This window comes from Fusarium vanettenii, assembly GCF_000151355.1.
Source record: "Fusarium vanettenii 77-13-4 chromosome 10 genomic scaffold NECHAsca_14_chr10_3_0, whole genome shotgun sequence".
In the NCBI taxonomy this organism is placed as follows: domain Eukaryota; kingdom Fungi; phylum Ascomycota; class Sordariomycetes; order Hypocreales; family Nectriaceae; genus Fusarium; species Fusarium vanettenii.
This window is the reverse complement of record NW_003315871.1, coordinates 150,146-169,668: the sequence shown is the minus strand read 5'-3', so window position 1 is coordinate 169,668 and position 19,523 is coordinate 150,146. Positions and strand designations below refer to the sequence as shown.

The 19,523-nt window shown below is 53.0% G+C and overlaps 6 protein-coding genes across 6 annotated transcripts; 2 read left to right on the top strand and 4 right to left on the bottom strand.

The window, feature by feature from the left end:
* Positions 1-1,522: 1,522 nt before the first annotated feature.
* NECHADRAFT_50976 (uncharacterized protein) lies at positions 1,523-3,819 on the bottom strand (the record flags this gene model as incomplete). The annotated part of the gene is made up of 4 exons (XM_003047518.1): positions 1,523-1,883; positions 2,039-3,328; positions 3,376-3,680; positions 3,730-3,819. Coding segments are annotated over 4 exons (2,046 nt in total), but the record flags the coding sequence as incomplete, so codon positions are not given.
* A 2,690-nt stretch (positions 3,820-6,509) lies between these two features.
* Positions 6,510-8,217, top strand: NECHADRAFT_50522 (uncharacterized protein; the record flags this gene model as incomplete). Its single annotated transcript, XM_003047691.1, has 4 exons — positions 6,510-6,746; positions 6,799-6,924; positions 6,978-7,743; positions 7,793-8,217. 4 exons carry the CDS (start codon positions 6,510-6,512, stop codon positions 8,215-8,217), a joined length of 1,554 nt encoding a protein of 517 aa, XP_003047737.1.
* A 182-nt stretch (positions 8,218-8,399) lies between these two features.
* Positions 8,400-10,122, bottom strand: NECHADRAFT_72420 (rRNA methyltransferase NOP1; the record flags this gene model as incomplete). The annotated part of the gene is made up of 4 exons (XM_003047517.1): positions 8,400-8,970; positions 9,021-9,684; positions 9,742-9,812; positions 9,984-10,122. The coding sequence occupies 4 exons, from the start codon at positions 10,120-10,122 to the stop codon at positions 8,912-8,914; spliced, it is 933 nt and encodes a 310-aa protein (XP_003047563.1). The 3' UTR covers positions 8,400-8,911.
* A 649-nt stretch (positions 10,123-10,771) lies between these two features.
* Positions 10,772-12,048, top strand: NECHADRAFT_102874 (60S ribosomal protein L17). Its single transcript, XM_003047690.1, has 4 exons — positions 10,772-10,818; positions 11,042-11,255; positions 11,369-11,556; positions 11,611-12,048. The coding sequence occupies exons 1-4, from the start codon at positions 10,816-10,818 to the stop codon at positions 11,764-11,766; spliced, it is 561 nt and encodes a 186-aa protein (XP_003047736.1). The 5' UTR covers positions 10,772-10,815; the 3' UTR covers positions 11,767-12,048.
* Positions 12,049-12,359: 311 nt separating this feature from the next.
* Positions 12,360-15,523, bottom strand: NECHADRAFT_101885 (uncharacterized protein; the record flags this gene model as incomplete). The annotated part of the gene is made up of 1 exon (XM_003047516.1): positions 12,360-15,523. The coding sequence occupies one exon, from the start codon at positions 15,521-15,523 to the stop codon at positions 12,815-12,817; it is 2,709 nt and encodes a 902-aa protein (XP_003047562.1). The 3' UTR covers positions 12,360-12,814.
* Positions 15,524-17,030: 1,507 nt separating this feature from the next.
* Positions 17,031-17,937, bottom strand: NECHADRAFT_96845 (uncharacterized protein; the record flags this gene model as incomplete). The annotated part of the gene is made up of 3 exons (XM_003047515.1): positions 17,031-17,073; positions 17,129-17,666; positions 17,724-17,937. 3 exons carry the CDS (start codon positions 17,935-17,937, stop codon positions 17,031-17,033), a joined length of 795 nt encoding a protein of 264 aa, XP_003047561.1.
* Between the last annotated feature and the right edge of the window lie 1,586 nt (positions 17,938-19,523).

The following is a 19,523-nucleotide window of genomic DNA, read 5'->3' as shown; positions in this document are numbered from 1 at the left end:
GAAACAAGTTCAATCCTTGCTTCATGACATACAGGAGACTATGTCAACTAACATGCTAGTTCTTGGTAGTCTGTTCGACTCCTCCCAGCTTGGAATCTGAACCGGGCGGTGAAGTACGTCCGAGGCTATTGGACTCATGCTGCCATTGACCAAGTGCAACATCATTCACCAGATACATAGCCAAGTGCTTCACCTTCTGTACCTTTGTTCATTGACACCCATCCTGAAGGATTTGGGTATCGATAGCCGCTCGGAGATCGATTGGGCAACACACAAAGAAGAGTATCTCCGAGACCTAAAGTCTTGTCGTCTCCAACTGACCGAAATGTGCGCCGAGCTGTGGAAAAGATTCGGGATTGAGCAACCCGAGGACCCAATTCTTGGCAGACGACTCAAAAACGAAGCCGCTGGGGACATCCCCGTAATCAAGTCGCAAGCTCCAATACAAAACGGGCGGAGCCTTGTTCTTGTTGGCATCCATCTCGTCCACACCCCCCTTTGGGTCAGGGTCAGCTTTTCTTTTGCGCTTGCCCCATCGCCAGCGCCCGGGAGTTCTTTCCTCTTTCCCTAGGGTTCTAGTAGGTGGGTCTCGACCAATCGCATGCCTCAATTGACTCGTCTCCCTCAGCCTTGACCACCCAATTGTTTTATCAGATGCAAAGACTGAAAAAATCTTATCAATCCAATCTAATCTCGGACCTCCTCCCTGTTTCTGCTGGCTGGATGATGAGCTGCAACCTATTAATGACGACGATCCCCGTACAGTAGGGACACGTAGTCTAGGCCCACCGATCTCGGAACCTGCCTCACCGTGACTCGTCTGGGATTTTCTCGCCCAGCATTTCCTTTTGGTCTCGAGAGCCCACAGCCTGTTGAGTTGCCTCGCCGGCGCTTCTGCAACTCTGCATACAGCCATGCTGCAGGTGCGTTGTTAGGGGCGCGGTATTGGAGAGTATCGCATCCGGGGAATGCAGTCAGATAACACCTTTCAACGCTGCTTGTGTGAGTTGGCCTGTGTCATCTCTGCGCCTCCCTGATTTACCTGTTACCCAGCCCAGGGTCAGTCAGCTTCAAGGATCCCTTTCACCGACAAGCTCAGTGTTACGTCGTCCGAGACCGCCGTCTGTTTGAACAAGGATATCCGAAATTGACTGCCTTTTTCAACACCCTCGACAAGTCCCACAGAAAAACAACACCGGCCTCAGTCCCGGCCCAGGCCCATGGGTTAGGCAGTAAGCCACGATCTGATAAGATGGATGGAATTTTTCTTTTGTGGAGAGACGGCGCGGCTCCTCCAAGTACCGACCCCTTTGCCAGGCAGGGGTGTCTCCTGTCAACAAATTCCCCTAGTGCAGCGATTCGATCGCTTGAGTTCTGTCTTTTTGTGGGACCCTTTGTGTACCAACCATGTACTCTTTTCTTCCTTGAATCCTCCCTGGTCAAAAGCCACGGCGTTGAGCAAACCGGACCTGAGCCACCGCTTCTTGGCTCCCTGTCATCGCAGACGCCGTCTTGTTGCCCCTTACCAGACCTGAAAATCCATCTGCTGCACCCGAGCTTGCCCGTCATCGCTCTGTTGCCGTTCCAGCCATTGTCGCTGTTGGTGCCGTTGCGCCGCCGTCGCCTTGGTCTCTGCCGCCTGTCGCTCCTCATCCTCGCTCACGTCTAGGTATTGTAACCTGATGCGGATCGACCCCGTTTTCTTTCCATCGCGCCATAGGCTCTGCCATTCATCCAGGTCCGGAAGCTGGCCTTTTAGCACCAACTCACAAAGGTCAATGTGCAGTTCACCAATGAGCTCTAGCATCTGGTCTCCCCACACCGAGAGCCTCATGTGATAGAACATTGGTGAGTTGTGCACTTCAAAGCGGAACTCTTCGTTCCTAGACCAACATTAGTAACCATGTGCCATTCAATCTTCCAGAAGAGCCAGGGTGGTAGGGCAACCGGCTCCAGTCCGATCCAGCAGAAATGACAATTCAGAACTGGGGACCTCCACCGTCCGAGCGACTCGGCATCCTCAACTTAATTGACTCACCAGATCGGCTTTGACGTCGCCCTCCTCACAAACTGACTTCGCTGGACATTGTGCCCGTAACAAAGCACGCAGGTCACGCCCAGTTTGTCGTCATCAAAGTCTGCTTCCCTAACAGACACGATCAGACGCTTTGGTCTTTGGCTGGTCGACACAAGCCCCTGCTGTAAGCCCGAACCTGTGTTGGCTGGCACCGAGGTTGGTCGATCCGGGCCTAGAAGTTCCGTTGATGACAGCTTGTTTCGTCTGTTACCCGCTAGTACCTGGCTAGCCAGAGAACCAACCATGCCATCCGTTGTTTGCCGGGTACGTCTCAATGCTGCCAGCGTTGCTGGCCGCGGAATACTTGAGTCGTATCCGGAATCAAGGCTGCTCAATCCCGAGGTCGATTTCAGCGGAGAAACGCAATCAAAGGGATCGACTGCCTGGTCTCGAGCCGAGTATTTGGTAATAGGGATTGGCGTGGCTGCCCGGTCATGCATCACCTCCCTCGGCACGAGGTTGCGGGACTTGACGTATCCCACAAATTGCGTTGCTGGATGATCTGGCAGCAAGTCCCACAAAACGACGGGCACAGACAACAGCAGAAGTGTTGAGTAACTGCGATATACGCCCTCAACACTCACGTACTTTGCCAAAAGTGGAAACTGCTTCAGCCATCGAGCGCAGCTTGCGGCATCGAGCACCTGGTCCTCCTCCAGCGCAACTGTTAGGAGAACATGTGGAGCCGCTCTCTGTCCCTTATCGTCCACCGCCATTAGGGCCTGGATGCGGTCCTCACTCGAGACGTAACTGTCTGACTGCACCTTCTCTGAGAGGTTTCCGGGAATGGATCCGGGTACGGCCCGAGACGATGAGAGAGAATAAGACTCTTCTTCAAACATGCGGCCAAGGGTGATGGAGGCTGTATGTGGGTCGGGCGTTGAGACGATGTAAGCTGGTGTTTTCCTCGACTCAACCAATGCTCCCTGAGATGACCGGTGAGGCGGCGCATGTTTGAGTCGAGTCAGGATCTCGCTATGCAGCATGGCGGCGGAGAAAGGGAGTTGAGAGGCCCACTCCTTCATCACTTCGATCAATGTATGAGTGAACGACTGCGCCCCGGGGCGTGGTGTCCATGTTTCGAACCCACAAGCTGCGATTGTTTCCTTGATGTTGGTCGGCCGCTCAGTAAGCGGAGCCGCACTGGCACCAGCACAGCAGTCGAGGAGCAGGAGGACGTCGCATTTTGCCATTTCGAACAAGGTCTGAATGGCAGACCATTCTACCGTTGCGTAAGTCTTGTCCTGTTTGCTATACACTAGTGAGCCCTTGAAATCGATGACGAATTTTGTTCTTACCAAGACCAGGTTGACTGTCTGGCTTTGTTGATGACTCCATGTCCACCATAGTATACGATCAAAAGAGTGTCTTCGTTCTCGTGCTCTTCAACGAAACTTAAAGCTTTGAGGTTGAGTTTCCGATGGGAGTTTTGACTTGGAATGAGAAACTGCTCAGTCGAGAACCCATACAGGTCACGGAAGATCTTGTGTAGCTCGTTGAGTTCCCATTCCACTTCGAGTTCGTCTTCCTCCCATCGAATCAACAGCACTTCGACCTCCTTGTATCGAGAATACGCAGAGTTGGGAAACGCCCTCTTCGCGGACTGATACATGTAAGTAATCCACTTTTCTTGAACACAAAACTGCCATTACCGATTGGAGATCTTGAACAAAGCGTTCAAGGTGGTCCATGTGATGCTGCGATCTTGTTGTATCGTGCGTCGCGGGAGCAGGAAGACAGACGTTGGAAGTGAGGGATAGCGAAGTGTGCGAGGATGCATCGGAAGCCTGCTGCTCGAGTGAGAGGCGAGAAAATACAGATGCTCACAGTCTTACCACAAATGGACTTGGACTTGAAGTGCTACCAGTCACAGAGCTCTGGAAGCCCTGGGCATCTGGCTCTTCGAACTTCGCACCAAGCCCCTGGAAATCCGACATTTTCAAAGTTTGGATAAGGAATGGGCAAGTCAAGTGACATCGAGAGAATAAAGAAGAGATCTGGAAATGAAGTTGGCAAGACACATGCAGAGGTGCATGTTCTCACATATAAATTCGCCATCCCCAACACTCAGGCAATGATAACAGCCACCTCGATTATCACAGCCCCTGAAGGAAAGAGAAAAATTTGCACTCTGCAGCTGGTTCCCTCTCGTTTTTTTTCAGTGTCGATCATCCTCGCAACGCAGCCAAGCACCGCCCGACTGGCCTTGCAGTCGACATACGTTGGCTTGGTTGCCTTTCTTGAGGTGGTGCCATCGCCTGGCAAGGCAGACACAGGTGATTATGAACTCAAGTCAGCCAAAGAGGAGGCTCAGAGGATCTTTGATAGCAGGGTTCCCCGAGCATGATGCGAAAACTTTTTCAACAACGGGCGTCTGGGGTAAGCATTAGCAGATATGATTGGTGTCTGAAGATTGCTTTGGGTTGAAACTGCAGATGTGCCAGGAACCGTGTGGGGGTACAGCGGGATGAGAACGGATCGGATCGTGGAATAGTCATGCCAAGCGGGCGAACCGTTCAGCGTTGTTCGCCTGGGTTGTGTAACCTGAGTTGATGGGGCTTGCTGCAGCTAGCATTTGAATTTGAGAAGGCATCAGACTTGTTGACTGTCTGATACGAGAACTGGCAGGAAATGGTGAAGGTGAGTGGCCAAAACCGACTGTGTCTGTTCTTCGATACTGAAACCTCGCCTATGGCCAGAATTTGAGGCCTTGAAATGCCGCCCTGAAAAACTTGTCGGCAATCGGCACTTGATGATCATAAGGCATCTAAGCTTATGTTCATGAAGCATACGTGTGATAAGGCTAATCAAACGAGCCTCTCGTGATGGTGGCCCGACAGGAAGTGGAAAAACTCGAGCGGTGAGGTTTGGGGCTTAGGTCTGGACCTCTCTCAACACGGACTGAGACAGCTGGCATTTGGTATCCGGGGCAGAGTTTTCAAGTTGAATCAAATATTGGACTAGACGCTTGCCATCTGGTGACGTTGTTGCTTATGTCGGTGGGCAACCATGATGTAAATGCCATCGGCCCTCGAACAGTAACTGCTGACAACGGCAAGCTCCTGAAGGGTGATTCAGGAGTGATTGCGGTAACAGTGGGCGCCAGAAACTTGTTGCGTTCGATGCGTCGCAATGGATCCTGCAAGGAGCTGGATTGAGTCTCATGTCTGAGGCTTGGGGCTGCCGCACTGCCGAGGGGTTCTAGGAGGAGAGCCAACCGAATGGCTGGCTGGAGCGTTGAAGGCGCACAAGCCCGCAAGCTGAGGGGTCAGAGGTGGTAATCAGGAGCTGTGCGGCCTGTCGTTGGTCGCAGGGCAGATCCAAATGTCCCAGACGCGCAGACCTCTGACGGAAGACGATGTTTCCGCTGCTGGACAATGGCGCTAGTGAATGGAAGGCCTGACATCCGAGAGACTAGAGGGCAGTTGGAGGAATTCGCGATTGGCACCAAATACGGATTTGCGCTGAAGGATTGCCATGTTACCGACATTGATCTTGACCAGTCTGTGCATATTGAAGTCGGTGAGGCGTCTGTTGGTGTTTCTTGGATAATTCTGGTGATTTTCTAGATGCACTTGGTGAAGTTTTTGTCCTTCGGGGTCGCTCCTTCCTCTGAAAACGGCACTTGGTGATGCCAGGGCAGGTGCCGATGTGTAAGCAGATCGCCTTCCGTCTAACGAAAAGCATGGCTTTTTCTCACCCGTCTAACGCATCTCGTCAAGATAACTGTCCATCAATCCCATCTTCCATTCCATTGACAATCAAGATCGTCGTAAATAGGGCGGGCAATCCTGCATGTACTTTGTACGCCATGGTACCATGTTCACACGCTACCTGTACCCCAGCGGCAGGCTAAGATCCGGAGGTGGCACATCCCGAGCGCTGTTCTGGGAACCAATTTGTTTCAGACGGCACTACACAGACGGTCCTCCAACGAATCCTCCGTCAGCATGGAGCGTGCTTCGGAGCATCGAAGCCTCCTACAGGTTGGTCTCAAAAAGCAGGCCGTCCCTCGCGCACTTGATGGCTCCCGTGATGTAACTTGAGGTCATCTGTACAGCTTGGTGCAGTTGTTCTACCTCTACCCTTTCAGCCCTGCCCTCCACAACCAACTCGATCCTTCTCTCCGATTGGGATCGGGTATTTTTCTGTCTCGTGCTGTGTTATTAGCCACGAGTCTCGCCGAACCGGTCGATCCTTGACGAATCATTGGGTTTCACTAGGGTCCTTTCCCGACGCTGCAGAGACACGGTCTAATACACGACACGGCCCTGCCCTGTTGTCGGATACGGAGACGACTTATAACCCGCTACGACCACGGATTACTTTGTCAATTTAGAAAACGCCAAATCTCGAAGGGTCCTTGATTTCCACGGATCCATTGCTCTTTTTATCCATCACTACTCGATTTCCCTCCATGTCGTCGACCGTCATGGAAAACGTGTCGAGCCTCCTCGCTTCACCCATAAGCGTCGATGTCCAATTACCTCAAGTTGTCACTGGAGGGAAGCGTGCCAGCTATTACATCACTATCGCCATCGTCCTTCTAGCCGTCTGGTTAATACGGTCAAGAAGAAAACCTTTGGAACTAGAGTTCCCCTTCTACAAAGCCCCCAAGACGAAATGGATCTTTGATGCCGAGACGTTGATCAAGGATAGTTACACAAAGGTTGGTTGGACAAGACTTTGATGTTACACCACACGTGCTTATACTGTGTTAGTTTCGCGATCGAGTATACCAGATCAAGGCCACCGAGGGAGTACAAGTATTGGTACCAGCACGACTCGTTGGTGAGCTCAAGGTGCTACCAGAGGATGTCCTGAGTGCCACCGAAGCCGTATCAGATGTAATACTTACCCCAATCCAATCATGTCATAACGAATACTTATCCCCCAACAGGCTCTCCAAACCAAGTACACCAAGTTTACACCCGGCCACAATGGCGACATGCTCGCGCTGTTGGTGCGGACAAAGCTGACGCAGAATCTCACCCGAGTCATGCCTCAGTTGAAGCAAGAGTTGGAATACATTCTTGCTACTGAGTTCCCAGCTTGCGAGGACTGGACGCCTGTGAAATGGCAGCCCTTTGGCCTCCGCGCCGTCGCCCGCATGAGTGGCCGAGCCTTTGTCGGACCCTCCATCAGCCGAGATGAGAAGTGGATGAACACTACCATCAACTTTGCTATTCACGTCTTCACGGCCTGTGTGAAGCTTCAGCTCTTCCCCGAATGGGCTCGACCCATTGGTCAACATTTTGTTTCGGAACTGGGCCAGATTCGCAACGATATCAAGACGGCGAAGGAAATGCTCCTACCCATCCTCGAGGAGCGGCTACGAGACATGGACATGCCTGGATCTGAGGATGCCCCAGACGACATGATCCAGTGGCTCATTGAAGGGCTGCCCGAGGAGGAGAAGGCCGACGTTACGGTCCAGGCCGAGCTGCAGTTAATTCTTGCCGCGGCATCTATCCACTCGACCAACAACCTGCTCTGCGAATGCCTCTGCGACTTGGCAGCATACCCCGAGGTGCAAGATGAGCTACGCGAGGAGGCATACCGTATTCTTGAAGTGGAGAAGGGGTGGGAGAAAAAGGAGAACATGGCCAAGCTGAAGAAGATGGACAGTTTCATGAGGGAAGTTCAGCGCCTTCGTGGAAACATCAGTGAGTTTCAAGTTCTGCCTCATATTTCCGCTTAACTAACCGAACTCAGCATCCTTCATCCGAAAAGTCATGAAACCGATTTCCCTCTCCGACGGCACCCAGCTTCCCCCTGGAACAAAGGTGCTCGCTCCCCAAGCAGGCATCTCTGTCGATGAGCGATACTTCCCGAACCCTGAACGCTTCGATGCCCTGCGTTTTTACAATCTTCGCCAGGAGTCAGATGAGGCCAGCAACCGATGGCAATTCACATCCCTCAATGACACAAACATCAATTTTGGCGCTGGAAAGCATGCGTGCCCCGGGCGCTTCTTTGCTGGCAATGAGATCAAACTTGTGCTGGCACATTTGCTCATAAACTATGACATTCGCCTCAAGAAGGGCGAGGATCGCCCAATGCCCATGGCGATGGTCATGACCAAGGCGCCTTCTCCAGATGCAGAGCTCGAATTTCGACGCCGGTCACTGGCAGTATGAGCGAAACAGAAATAGACCTTGATGACTAGTATATACCCTGTTGCTGTAGATAGATAAACATCACGATAATAGATGAATACATGTAAAGAATAAGCTTAAATGGCTCCCAATCCTATCAATCTATGGTTCATTGATTTTCATAACAGCGTCACCCAGCAGTCATTCGGCTTAAGGTAAACTGTCAAAACATTACAAATTGCATTCCTAAACTATCCTCTATAAACAAGACACAACACAGGGACGCCAGGCGTGGCCATCGTATGGGGGTATCATGAAGTCGTAGGCCGGGCAGACGTGTACCAGACTGCTTGCTTGGCCACATAAAGCATCCATCGTCTGTCTGATCCCGTGCCATATTCGTCTCCGATCGCTCAATCAAGGACGTCGTCCCCGGGGGTGGTGTTGGTTGTGCTTTATGGTTTGTGATCAACTGTTTATAGATTTCTTGGAGCCGTGAAACCACCAAAAAAATGATTTGGGACAACATTTGATATGTATACAGATCCAACCCACCCGGAACGCCCCTCGCCGTTTGTTGAAGAAAAGCCGTCAACCATTTTTCCCTGATGCAAGCTGAAGACGCGCAAGAAATGTCTACCGGGGATCGTGAGAAACCTGGGAAACCGCATGACAAAGCAGACCATCTCTTCTCATCTTGATTCCAAGCGAAAACTCCTTAGCCGCTCATGTCAATTTAGGACTTGTAGCGCTGGTACTCGCCGGCAACCAAACAATGGTCACGCTCGAAGGGTTCTGAAGACTGTTAGTTGAGGTAGGTCATTGTCATGTTTAAGAAAACTTACCCAGGGTGAGCTGGAACTTGGGCTTGATGGACTCCGCTCGCATCTTCTGGACCTCGTTGGCAAAGACCTCGGCGGCAGGCGCAGTGCTGTCGATACAGTTGGCCTTGATGGAGATGAGGACACCACCGCCAACCTTGAGGAACCAGTTGGCGTTCATGGCGACGATACGGGCCTGGTCGGGCTGGGCAACATCGGCAAAGATGACATCGACCATGGGGACAATCATGCGGTAGCGGGCAGGCTGACGGGCGTCCTCGACAATGGGGACAACGTTGGGTCGCTTGGAAGCCATGGTGATGAGATCACGGCCGGATCGCGAAGAGAACTCGACGGCGTAGACGTAGCCGGTGGGACCGACAAGGTCGGCGACGTGGGACACCGAGGTACCAGAGGCACCACCGAGGTAGAGGACGCGGGAGCCGGGCTTGATGTAGATCTCATCGGCACCACCAGCGATGGCAGCGCAAAGCTTGCTTCGGAAGGGGTTCCACATGCGGTACTCGATCTTGGTGGTGGTGGTGGTACCATCGTCGTTCTGGACCGTCTCGTCGACAGAGATGCGCTTCTCGCCGTAGACGGACTCGCCAGGGGTCAGGTTGCGAGTCGCAAGACCATCCTCCTTACCGCCGCGGACGACGAAGACACCGGGGTGGCGGTGAGGCTCCTAGATAAGGTGTTAGATCGCAAAACTTTCAACTTTGAGGATCGCGTCTCAACATACAACAATGACCTTGGCACCGCCCTTCTGGCCAGGCTTGCCACCGAAGCCGCCGCGACCGCCGCCACGACCACCTTTTCAGATTGTCAGTTTCCATTCAAGAGTGTAGATAGTAGGAGTCATTCATACCTCGAGCACCACCGCGGGGACCGCCACGGGGAGCACCACGGCCACCACCTTTTGCGAACAGTCAGTCTCAAGATGCAAAACACGACAAGATCGCGCGACAGCGCAACTCTTCTTACCTCGGCCACCGAAGCCACCTCGCGCACCACCACGGCCACCGAAGCCGCCGCGATCACCACCACCGAAACCACCACGGCCTCCACGAGCGCCGCCTCCACGGCCACCACGGGCGCCTCCTCGAGGGGTGAAAGGTGCCATGATATCGGATTGATTTGGAAGTTTCCCTGGGGAAGGAATTGAAAGGGACTGAAGAAACTAGGGACGACAGAGAAAGTCGATATCGAGGAGGAATCCAAGCGAGGAGAGATCGTCGAGAGAAGGCGGACGTGGATCAGAGTCCAATCTTGTCTTTTGTGTAGCCTTGCCTGGGGGGAACGCTGGGCGTTTGGGGGACTTGTCGAGAAAGAATTTTTTGAAGCTCTTGAAGCTTAGATCCACTTTGCTGCAGCAAGTTTCTCCGGTTCCGAGAGTGGGGAGTGTGGCTCCGGGGATGGGACGGACGAGGCAAGGTGCAAAGTTGGAAATCACGTGCCGATGGATGGCAGGGTCAGGTGATCTGGTGCACATCAGTCTGAATTTGATATTCCTTTCGTGCACGACACAGGAAGAGATAAAACCATTCCAGACTCATTCTCAAAGTCAATTAGAATCTTTTGGCTCTTTTCAGACTCTTTCAGGATTTTTGTGATTTTCTCACGATTTACTACGTCTTTTTTCGTACCTCCAACCAGCAGGGCAGCCAAACCCTAAGACCTCTCACCACCCAAATTGAGTAAGCGAGTTTGTGGTCCCTCCCGACCTGTTAGGGCAAAAGTTCAGAATTTCTCAACTTCAGCCCGCCCGAACCCACGTCGTCGTCGATAACCGTCACTCACCACCCAAGTCGCCGAGATGGTGAGTACCAATGCGCCCCCCAGTCCCGTCGATCGCGATGAATTAGAAAGAGGAGGAATACACGCGCGAGACGGGCACGAATTGTTGCTTCCGACGACGGTCATGTCGTCGAGGGCGAGTTTTCGTGCTGTGTGCTTGCAGCGTCCTTTTTTTTTCTTTTCTCGTGATGGGAATATTCTGAGAACATGCCACGGCTGACTGGCTTTTTTTCTTCGCAACACAGGTTCGATACGCTGCCACCGAGATTCAGTCCTCGAAGTCGGCCCGCGCCCGCGGTGCCTACCTCCGAGTGTCCTTCAAGAACACTCGCGAGACCGCCCAGGCCATCAACGGCTGGAAGCTTCAGCGCGCTGTTGCTTTCCTCGAGAACGTCAAGGAGCACAAGGAGGCTGTCCCCATGCGACGATATGCCGGCAGCACTGGCCGAACCGCCCAAGGTACGACCTTCGAGATTCCCCCACATGCGAAACACTTGGAGATGGAGAGGTGGAGAGTGTGAATCATGGGATTACGTTGGGAACAAGATGCTGATGGATTTTTTCCCCAACAGGAAAGCAGTTCGGTGTCTCCAAGGCTCGATGGCCCGTCAAGTCCGCCGAGTTCCTCCTCGGCCTCCTCAAGAACGCCGAGTCCAACGCTGATGCCAAGGGTCTCGACACTGGTGCCCTGGTCGTCAAGCACATCCAGGTCAACCAGGCCCCCAAGCAGCGACGACGGACATACCGTGCTCACGGTCGTGTATGTTAACCTCGACCCTGGATGACATACCTATCAAATACTGACCCAAGACAGATCAACCCCTACATGTCCAACCCCTGCCACATCGAGCTCATCCTCACCGAGGCTGATGAGGTCGTCCAGAAGTCCGATGCCGTCGCCGAGCGTGACCAGCACCTCAGCTCGCGACAGCGCGGTGCCCGTCTCCGCAAGGCCATCACCGCCGCTTAAGTAGAGAAGCTCTCTTCCCAATTTCCTCTTGGGGGGCCCTCTCAATAGACAAAAATTGTTAAGCGCTGGTCGAGACTGGTTATTTCGGGGGAGGAACCTCTTGTGACGTGAACAAGGCACAACACAAAGCACTCCACAATGTTTTAAGGGTTTTTGCGGGGGCGATTCGTGGCTTTTCATCTCCTGGTGTATGGCAGGCTACGGTGAGCATGGCTTTTAAAGGGAAACGCATGCAAAAATTCGCAAGGCTTTCTTGACGAAATAAAATCAATCAAGTCCTCATGAGTGCTGGTTTGTGATGTGATGTGATCAGAGACCAGGTTATGCTGGTACATGATGAGCAGCGGCATAGAGCAGCTCCTCGATTGGTGTTGACGATACAACCCTGTCCAGGGTTCACGACTCCCTATTGACGTCCAATGCTTCTTGCCGTGAAGATTGACTAGACGGCAAGTTATGCAAGTCAGTCAATGCCGTTGATGGGACAAGCTCTGGCCATGATGTTGTCCTCCTGCCGCCTTGACAAGCTTCACAATCCCTTCATGCCAACGCCATAAGATTATTGCATTTCACATCGTCTTGTGCTCAAGGCTACAAAACCATCCAAGTAAGCTATTCAGCGCGAGCCTTTACTGTACTCCAACATCAATGTTGTCCAACAACAGTTGACATACACATATAAACATGGGCTCTCCCGAGCCGGTATCGTAATCCCTGTAAACCCAAACCCATCCATCCGTCCATCCATCATCATTCGCGAGTCCATTGCGAGGTTGTACAGTCCTGTTTTGCCCAATGTCATGTCCTCAAGCCCTTCCTGCCTTTACAAAACAAAAGGAGAATAATTAAAAGCAACACCATCAACTTGCTCCTCGTCCTCGTACTCGGTCTCATACTCGGTCTCAGTGGCAGAATTACTCTCAGTGTCCATGTCTGCGTCCTCGACCTCAGGCACACCTTGGTCCTCCGTGTCAGTCATGTCTTCATCGTCAACTTCATCGCCATCTTCATCTCCTTCCTCCATGGGAGCCATTTCTTCATCCTCGTCCTATGAGAACGAGCCCAGACCTTCCATGTTGGAAAGGTTGCCCAAGTGCCCGGTTGCACCTCGATCCGCATAGTCGGCATCTATTGTCCCCGAGAAGCGACCTCTCCCAGGGCTCTCGACACCGTCAGCCACAGCATCAGAGATCGTCTTGCTATCATAGACATTCTCCCAGCCCATGTCCATGCCAAAGGCGTTGATGAGCTGGAACAGCTCGCGGCTTGAGATGTAGGGCGAAATACGGCCGAGCATCTTATCACGACATCGTTGCATGAGAGCAGTGAGATCCTGGTTGTGGGGGTTTGCGTTACCGCCAAGTCCCTGGGCGCCATGAGGAAGAATGCCTCTTGTGTTGAGGAAGGGTGCGTCGACCGACACGTAGCCACATGACTTGAATGAGAGGCACTTCAGGGAATACGACTTCTCATCAACCTCGAGGGCGTTTATCCATGGCAGGTATTGATCCAACTGAATCAACTCGTCGAACCACGAGTCTTCATTTGGTGCACCAGTCGAGCCCGTCTGTTCTGCCAGGATATTTCGAATCTTGATACCGGGAGAGAAATGTTCAATGATACCTGCCCAAGACAGCCACTCGGGTTGGTGGAGCGTCTCCATTGGCCCAGGCATCGCGTCTGGGACCAAGGTGTTGAGTTGGCTCAGTAAGTTGAGAGGAGGGATTTGTTGTGCATCTTGCTGGTCATCTTGCTGATGCTCGTCTTGCTGTTGTGGCTGTACGAGGGGCTGCATATTTTGGATCATGTTTGCAGCCCAGTTCCCGCCTGGTTGAGCCACAATGCCAATATCACCCAAGGCCGGCTGCTGTGGGTTTTGTGGCTGGAACTGCGGTTGCTGGTGCGGCAGCGTTGCCTGATCAGCGGGTACATGATGCACTTGTTGGAATAGATTTAGCAAGTTTGCAGCGTTCGGGTTTGGTCCCATTCCGCCTTGAAGAAGGGGAGCCTGGGTCTGGTTTGTGGGAGGACCAGAGAGCGACACTGACTCGAGCTCGAGCTTCTCAAGTGAGGAGAGGGCCATGAAGCGTATCATGTGCAGAAGCACATGTGGAGATGACCAGCAGTTCTTGAGCGACAAGTGCTTGACAAAGGGAAGGCTCAGAATGGAATCTCCGTGAGTCTTGGGGCTGTCCGTCGCACTCATAAGATAGGTCATTGGGAGAAAGGGGGCTGGGAGGATATAGTGGTTTCGCTGGTATGTTCCAGGCGCAAACTCTCCACCGCAAATCCATTCAAAGTGAAGACTCTCGATGTTCTGCTGAGCACCGATGTAGGTGTTGAGGAGCTGATATACCTTCTCGACCGCCTCGACAGGGGAAACAGGTCTGTCCTCGACACAACCAGGAGCTGGTTTGGAGACTCGTCGCCAATCCGCAATCACTCCCAATGAGACGTTGTTGAGAGTTGGGAGGTTTTGCCAGAGGTCATGGCGGTTGAAGATGTACACATGGCTGCTAGGGATTTTGGCGATCGTGAGAGTTGTCAGGTTCTGGAAGCAACCGTCGCGAGCATTGTCAATCAAGCCAATAACGTATGACTGAATCATGGCTCGGTGTGCCCACTCAAGCTCAAGGAGCATCTCTTTCTGCGCCGTCGTCAGGCTAGAGGGGATCAGAGGGTATTTCGTAGTGTCTGAGGAGGGCTCAAAATCAGCCAGCAGTCTGTTAGGCGAGAATGGCCGTCGTCCCTCAAAGTTATTGAGCATTGACGCCCTCTCGTCGAAATCAATCGCGGCCAGATTGGAATCTTCTGTCTCCAGGATCATGCGCACCGCCTCGTTAATTTGAGTGCCTTCGAACCCAGCATCAGTGACCATCTTCTGCAGAACAGTTTTCTTAAAGCTGATTGGGTTTTCAAAGACGGGCTTTTTCATGGCTTTGACGAGATCAGTCACCTCACCCACGGTGACGATGGGACGCTTCCGTTGATCCGGCTCCGAACCCGCGCGGCGCCAGTTTTGAGTTGCAAAGACGGGATGGAGAGTGGTTGCATTGCGAGCAATGTGATCGGGTCCTGCGAGAAATCCGAGGCCGGCGTCGCAGCAAAGTCCGAGATTTCTAACCTTGGACAAGCATTTGAGAGCATCCTTCATAGCCCCGGTTTCATCGGCGGTTTGTTCGAGTCCCTCGAGGTCTGAGTACCGGTGATAGGTGGTGTGTGGCCAACGATACAAGCCCCAGAAGGCCGGGACAGCTTCTTGCGTAGGCTTTATAGGCGGATAAGCCAAGGCATCCTCGTCAAGCTCGAGCGACAGAGCAAAGCGCCAGATGTGAGGGCCAAAAGATTCAAAGATGCGCATGCCATTTGAAAGCAAAGCCGACGACGTGCGGTTGAGGACGCCGTTTCTATCGTGACCCAGGGTACTGTAGAGCTCCGACTTGAAAGGTACAACGACATTTCGAAAATACTGCGCCGACACCTTGGCTTCGAATTCCCTGCACACCAGCCGCAGGCTTCTGACTTCGAACCTGGTGAGATGTGTGGTGATGATCTCGAAGATTTCGACGGGCAGCCGGTCGCGAGGCCAGACAACTGAGGGAGCGTCGTAGGGCCAAGCTTGCAGGTCAGAGGCATCAGCGTCTGTGGAAGCGTCGTCGTCGCAGGATGGCGGCGCCGTTTCTGGAGTCCGTTGATCCGCCTCAAAGCCAGGCGGATCAACCAGACCGGTGGAATCGGCCATCATCATATCAGACATGACTATGGCAGGGAAACTGGGTTTTTGTCGAGAAGTGACGGTCTAACCAATGCGGCAGCGCAGCTGACTGATTCAGTTCGTAGGCATTCGTTCGGTCGGACGGAGTTGATGAGTTTATCGATGCAGAGAAGAGCGGCGGGGCGGGGAAGAAGTCGCCGAGTTAAAATAGTCGATGAGTATGCGAAAAGAGGCTCAAAGTCTAATTAAGCTGAGTCGACAAAACGATGATTCGCAGGAAATTGGTCTGAAAAAGTCGTAGAGAGGTTGGTCGCGAAGTCCGGAAGTTACAGCAGCCAGGCTGCAGAGTTATGCAGGATGAATGGGCGGGTTAGATCGGGTCGACGCGGCGAGTTGTGGCGACCTCTGGGGAAGTAGAAACAAGAGGCAGAAACAGGTTCGCGGACGGCGGGGAACGGGGAACGGGGACAGAGACGGGAGGCCCGCGTCTCCCACGGCTTGGTAGCGTCCTCCTGCTGCTGCTGCTCTCAGCGCGTGCGTCGGGTCTAATTGGGCGACGGGGTATTAGTTGTTGTCTGATTGCGGCTCCGACGTGACAAGAAGGAGGATCCAACGGGGGTGGTAAAATGATGCGTGCGGGCTGCAGTGGATGGATGTTGGAGATGGCTAAGGTTGAGTTTGGAGAAGGCCCACGCTTGGGACCGAAAGACGGAGAGCGAGGGATGGAAGTGGTTGCGCGGGGGAAAGGCAAGGTACGTACGGTCATGTTCCGTCCCGCAATGGATGAATGGAAGTGTACTTCCGTGGCACCTGCGCTACGGCGGGAGTCCAAGTACCTCTTCGGTCAATGCCTGCAGGGCCTGCTAAATGTAAGCAGCCGCGGTGAGTGGCATGACCCCAGCTTCAGTGGGAGTCAGCGATGAGGAGCCTAAACGATAGTGGGGACGGCCCTGAAAGAATTTTGTTTATTTCCAGCTGAAAGAAACCTGAAAGTCGCTCTCTTTCAGCATCCGTAAAAAACAGCCCCACGACACAACATGGCATGCTCAGATTTCATCCCAGATCTCAGCATCCATCCATCTATCACCGCTTCTCATGACAGGCAGCTGCCCATCTCTGTTTCCCCAGTCCCAGAATAAGCGAGTGCTACGGGCATCTGGGACTTCAAGGGTCTCCTGCTGGGGCCAGCCCTGTGTCCCCGTGGGGGAACGGGGACCCCGAAGACGCGGAGAAGCTCGGGGTGTTGCGGGCGTCGGTGAGGTGATGTTTGATGGGGATCAAGGGTTGATGCGCCATTCCGAGGATCCGCACTTGAAGACCTGATCTATGGCAAGACATGACATGACTTCAATGGAAATTGTCGTAATGGTATGTAGGTACGAGACAAAGGTCGAATTAATGAGCCTACAGTACAAAGCGCTAACAACAACATGATGGGGATATTATTACGTGACGAACCATACTACTACGTGTATCATGAGCTTTGCTTCCATCCCCCAACAACGCCGACCAGATCGTGACTTGCTTCCCTTTCAGTTCCTCCTTTGTCCTACTCTTCATCCTCTTCAATGTCGCCAGCCCAGAACCAGTATCTAATCAACACGTCAGTTCTCAATGTCGTTATCACTCAACAAAAAGTTCACTTACACTGTCGAATATTCAACCTGGAACTGCGCATTCATTCCTTCGCAAGTGGCAGGAGGGCTACCGCCAGCCGTTGTGAGACGGTACACCTGCTTGATCTTGTGGGTGGCGCCCTCAATGGTATCGAGCTTGAGCCAAGCCACGGCAGCCTCTCCCTTCTGTCCCACCGAGGCAGTCGATGGCGCGGGAGCTGAATCGTTCTTCGCGCAGGGAGCCTCACCAATGTCGTGACCCGGTGTGCGGATGTCGAAGAAGGGCACTCCATCGGCGGTGAAGTAGTGGTGGCCCGACACGGGCAGCTCAGCAGGGCCAAGCCTGGATGCATTCGTCAGGGGGAAGTGGACGGCCATGCCAGGGATTTGCTCGAGGAGGTCAGAGTATAGGGCCGCGACACAGCTGGCGTTGAACAGGGTAGCCACGGCACCGTTGGCCTTGGGGGCGACTGAAGGCTCCTTGAGGTCGCAGGTATAATTCTGAGTGCCGCGACCAACAGCAACGTGCTTAAGGGTGAGACCTTCGGCGGGGTCGGCCAGTGCTCCGTCTTTGACCACAGGTTAGTACTTGGGCTTCCGGGAACAGGGCTGAAAGTTGGACATACTCAGAGGCATCTTGGCTTGTGACAGGTCGCAGACGGGAACCTCTCCAGAAACCTTGGCCGCCTTGACTTTGTATGCCAGAGAGTTGAAGTACTCTGACAAGGAACCCAGCGAGTCGATGGCCGAACGGGCATCCTTTGCCTTGACTTCGGGATATGTGGGCGCCGCAGAAACAATCGCCACCAGGGCTGATACGAGCAATGTTGACAATTGCATCTTGAAGTCGTGCGGGCAAGAGATGATTGAGGTGATTGGTTTCGGGAATGTGTCGATATCGTCGTTAACTCGAGAGGCCCGAGAACCACAGAAACCAGAGCGTCCAGATACACAGAGTAATGGTTGTTGTTCGACCGGGGGGGCGTGATAACAGTAAACACGAATATTCGAGTACTCAAGGAAATAAGGAAACACAGAAGAAAAAATAAAAGGAAAAAGAACGCCCAGCGTCCCGAAAGTCTACTGTTGAGATTTGGATTATCTTTTCCTGCCTCTTCACTTTCAACAATGAAGACGGGGCGGCGATGAACCGTCTCTTATTATAACCAACCTTCTCCCCACCCTCCATCAAGCAAGCCCTTGTCATACGCGTTCTCTTTCGGCTGCGCAAGTTCGGCGGCAACTTGGTCCGCAGCATGTAGAAACATCAGCATTGATTGGTTTGATGACGCCGGGTACACCCATTAAACGGGTTGCGTCTGCGAGAACAACACCAACCCCTCCCCCTTCGCTTGCTCTCTGTGACTGAGAAGCAGAATGGATGAGCAATGTCCAATGATCGACGAGACGGTAGGGGTATGCTGGGTCATGATTGGTGGCATGGGGGAGATTTAAGCGCCTGTCTCGGGCGTCGGCATATGCATGGGCGTTTATGGATGGGCGCTGCCAGGAAGAGAGGTGTATGCGTGCGCAGGTTGTTTCGGTCATTGCCATGTGGGATCTGGGTCCTCGTTAAACAAAAAAGATCCATTAATGGACGAGACTGTCATCATCTGCCCACCAGCCATTGAGGTATTTAGACAGATTGCTACATTGCTGGGTTTGCTTGACCAGGTCCAGGAGTAAACGGCCCTTCAGTTGCTCAATTGTACATTCTAAAAGCGTCCAGGACTCCCTCGCTTACCCTCCAATCTCTCGTACCGCCCGTCTTAACCCATCGGCCAAGACCCGGATCAAGATCCCAAGATATCTCGGCGCACTCCTGCGAACCAACCGATCAAGAAGCCAAGCTTCGCCGAGACCAGAAACAAAGTTTCTCCGCGGCAACGAGCAATCAATGTCCAAAACGTCCCAAACGATGGAGTCCAGGGTCCTTGTTCATCTTGCCGCCCGTCTTTGATGCTGTGATTGGACACCGCGGGTCTTGTCATGCGCCTCTCGACGGGCCGCGAGAAGCGGCCAGCGGCTGCAGAAAATAGCATCGACTGGACCCGCGCGTCCAATGACGCTTCTGATTGGGACGGGGCATTCGGACACCCTAGAGCCAAGCTTCCGTCCATCATGACTTGCATCTGTAGTGGATGGATGGTCGAGAGATAGCCGCGAGTCCTTCTTCACATGTTGGTTTTTTTATTGACGTGCCTGTCAAGTTCATTCTGACAAGCAAACACCTTGTAGGTAACATGTATTTTATAGGTGAACCCATTGATTCTGTGGCGCAAAGTTCCCGAGCTGTCATTTACTCTACCTTCAACCCAAACCCTTCCAAGCTTACGGTGGTATTACAAGACATATATTCCCATTCCCTTCTTGAACCCTATACGCAGTATACGCAAAACACACCCAAAACGGGCCTCGCCTCTCGG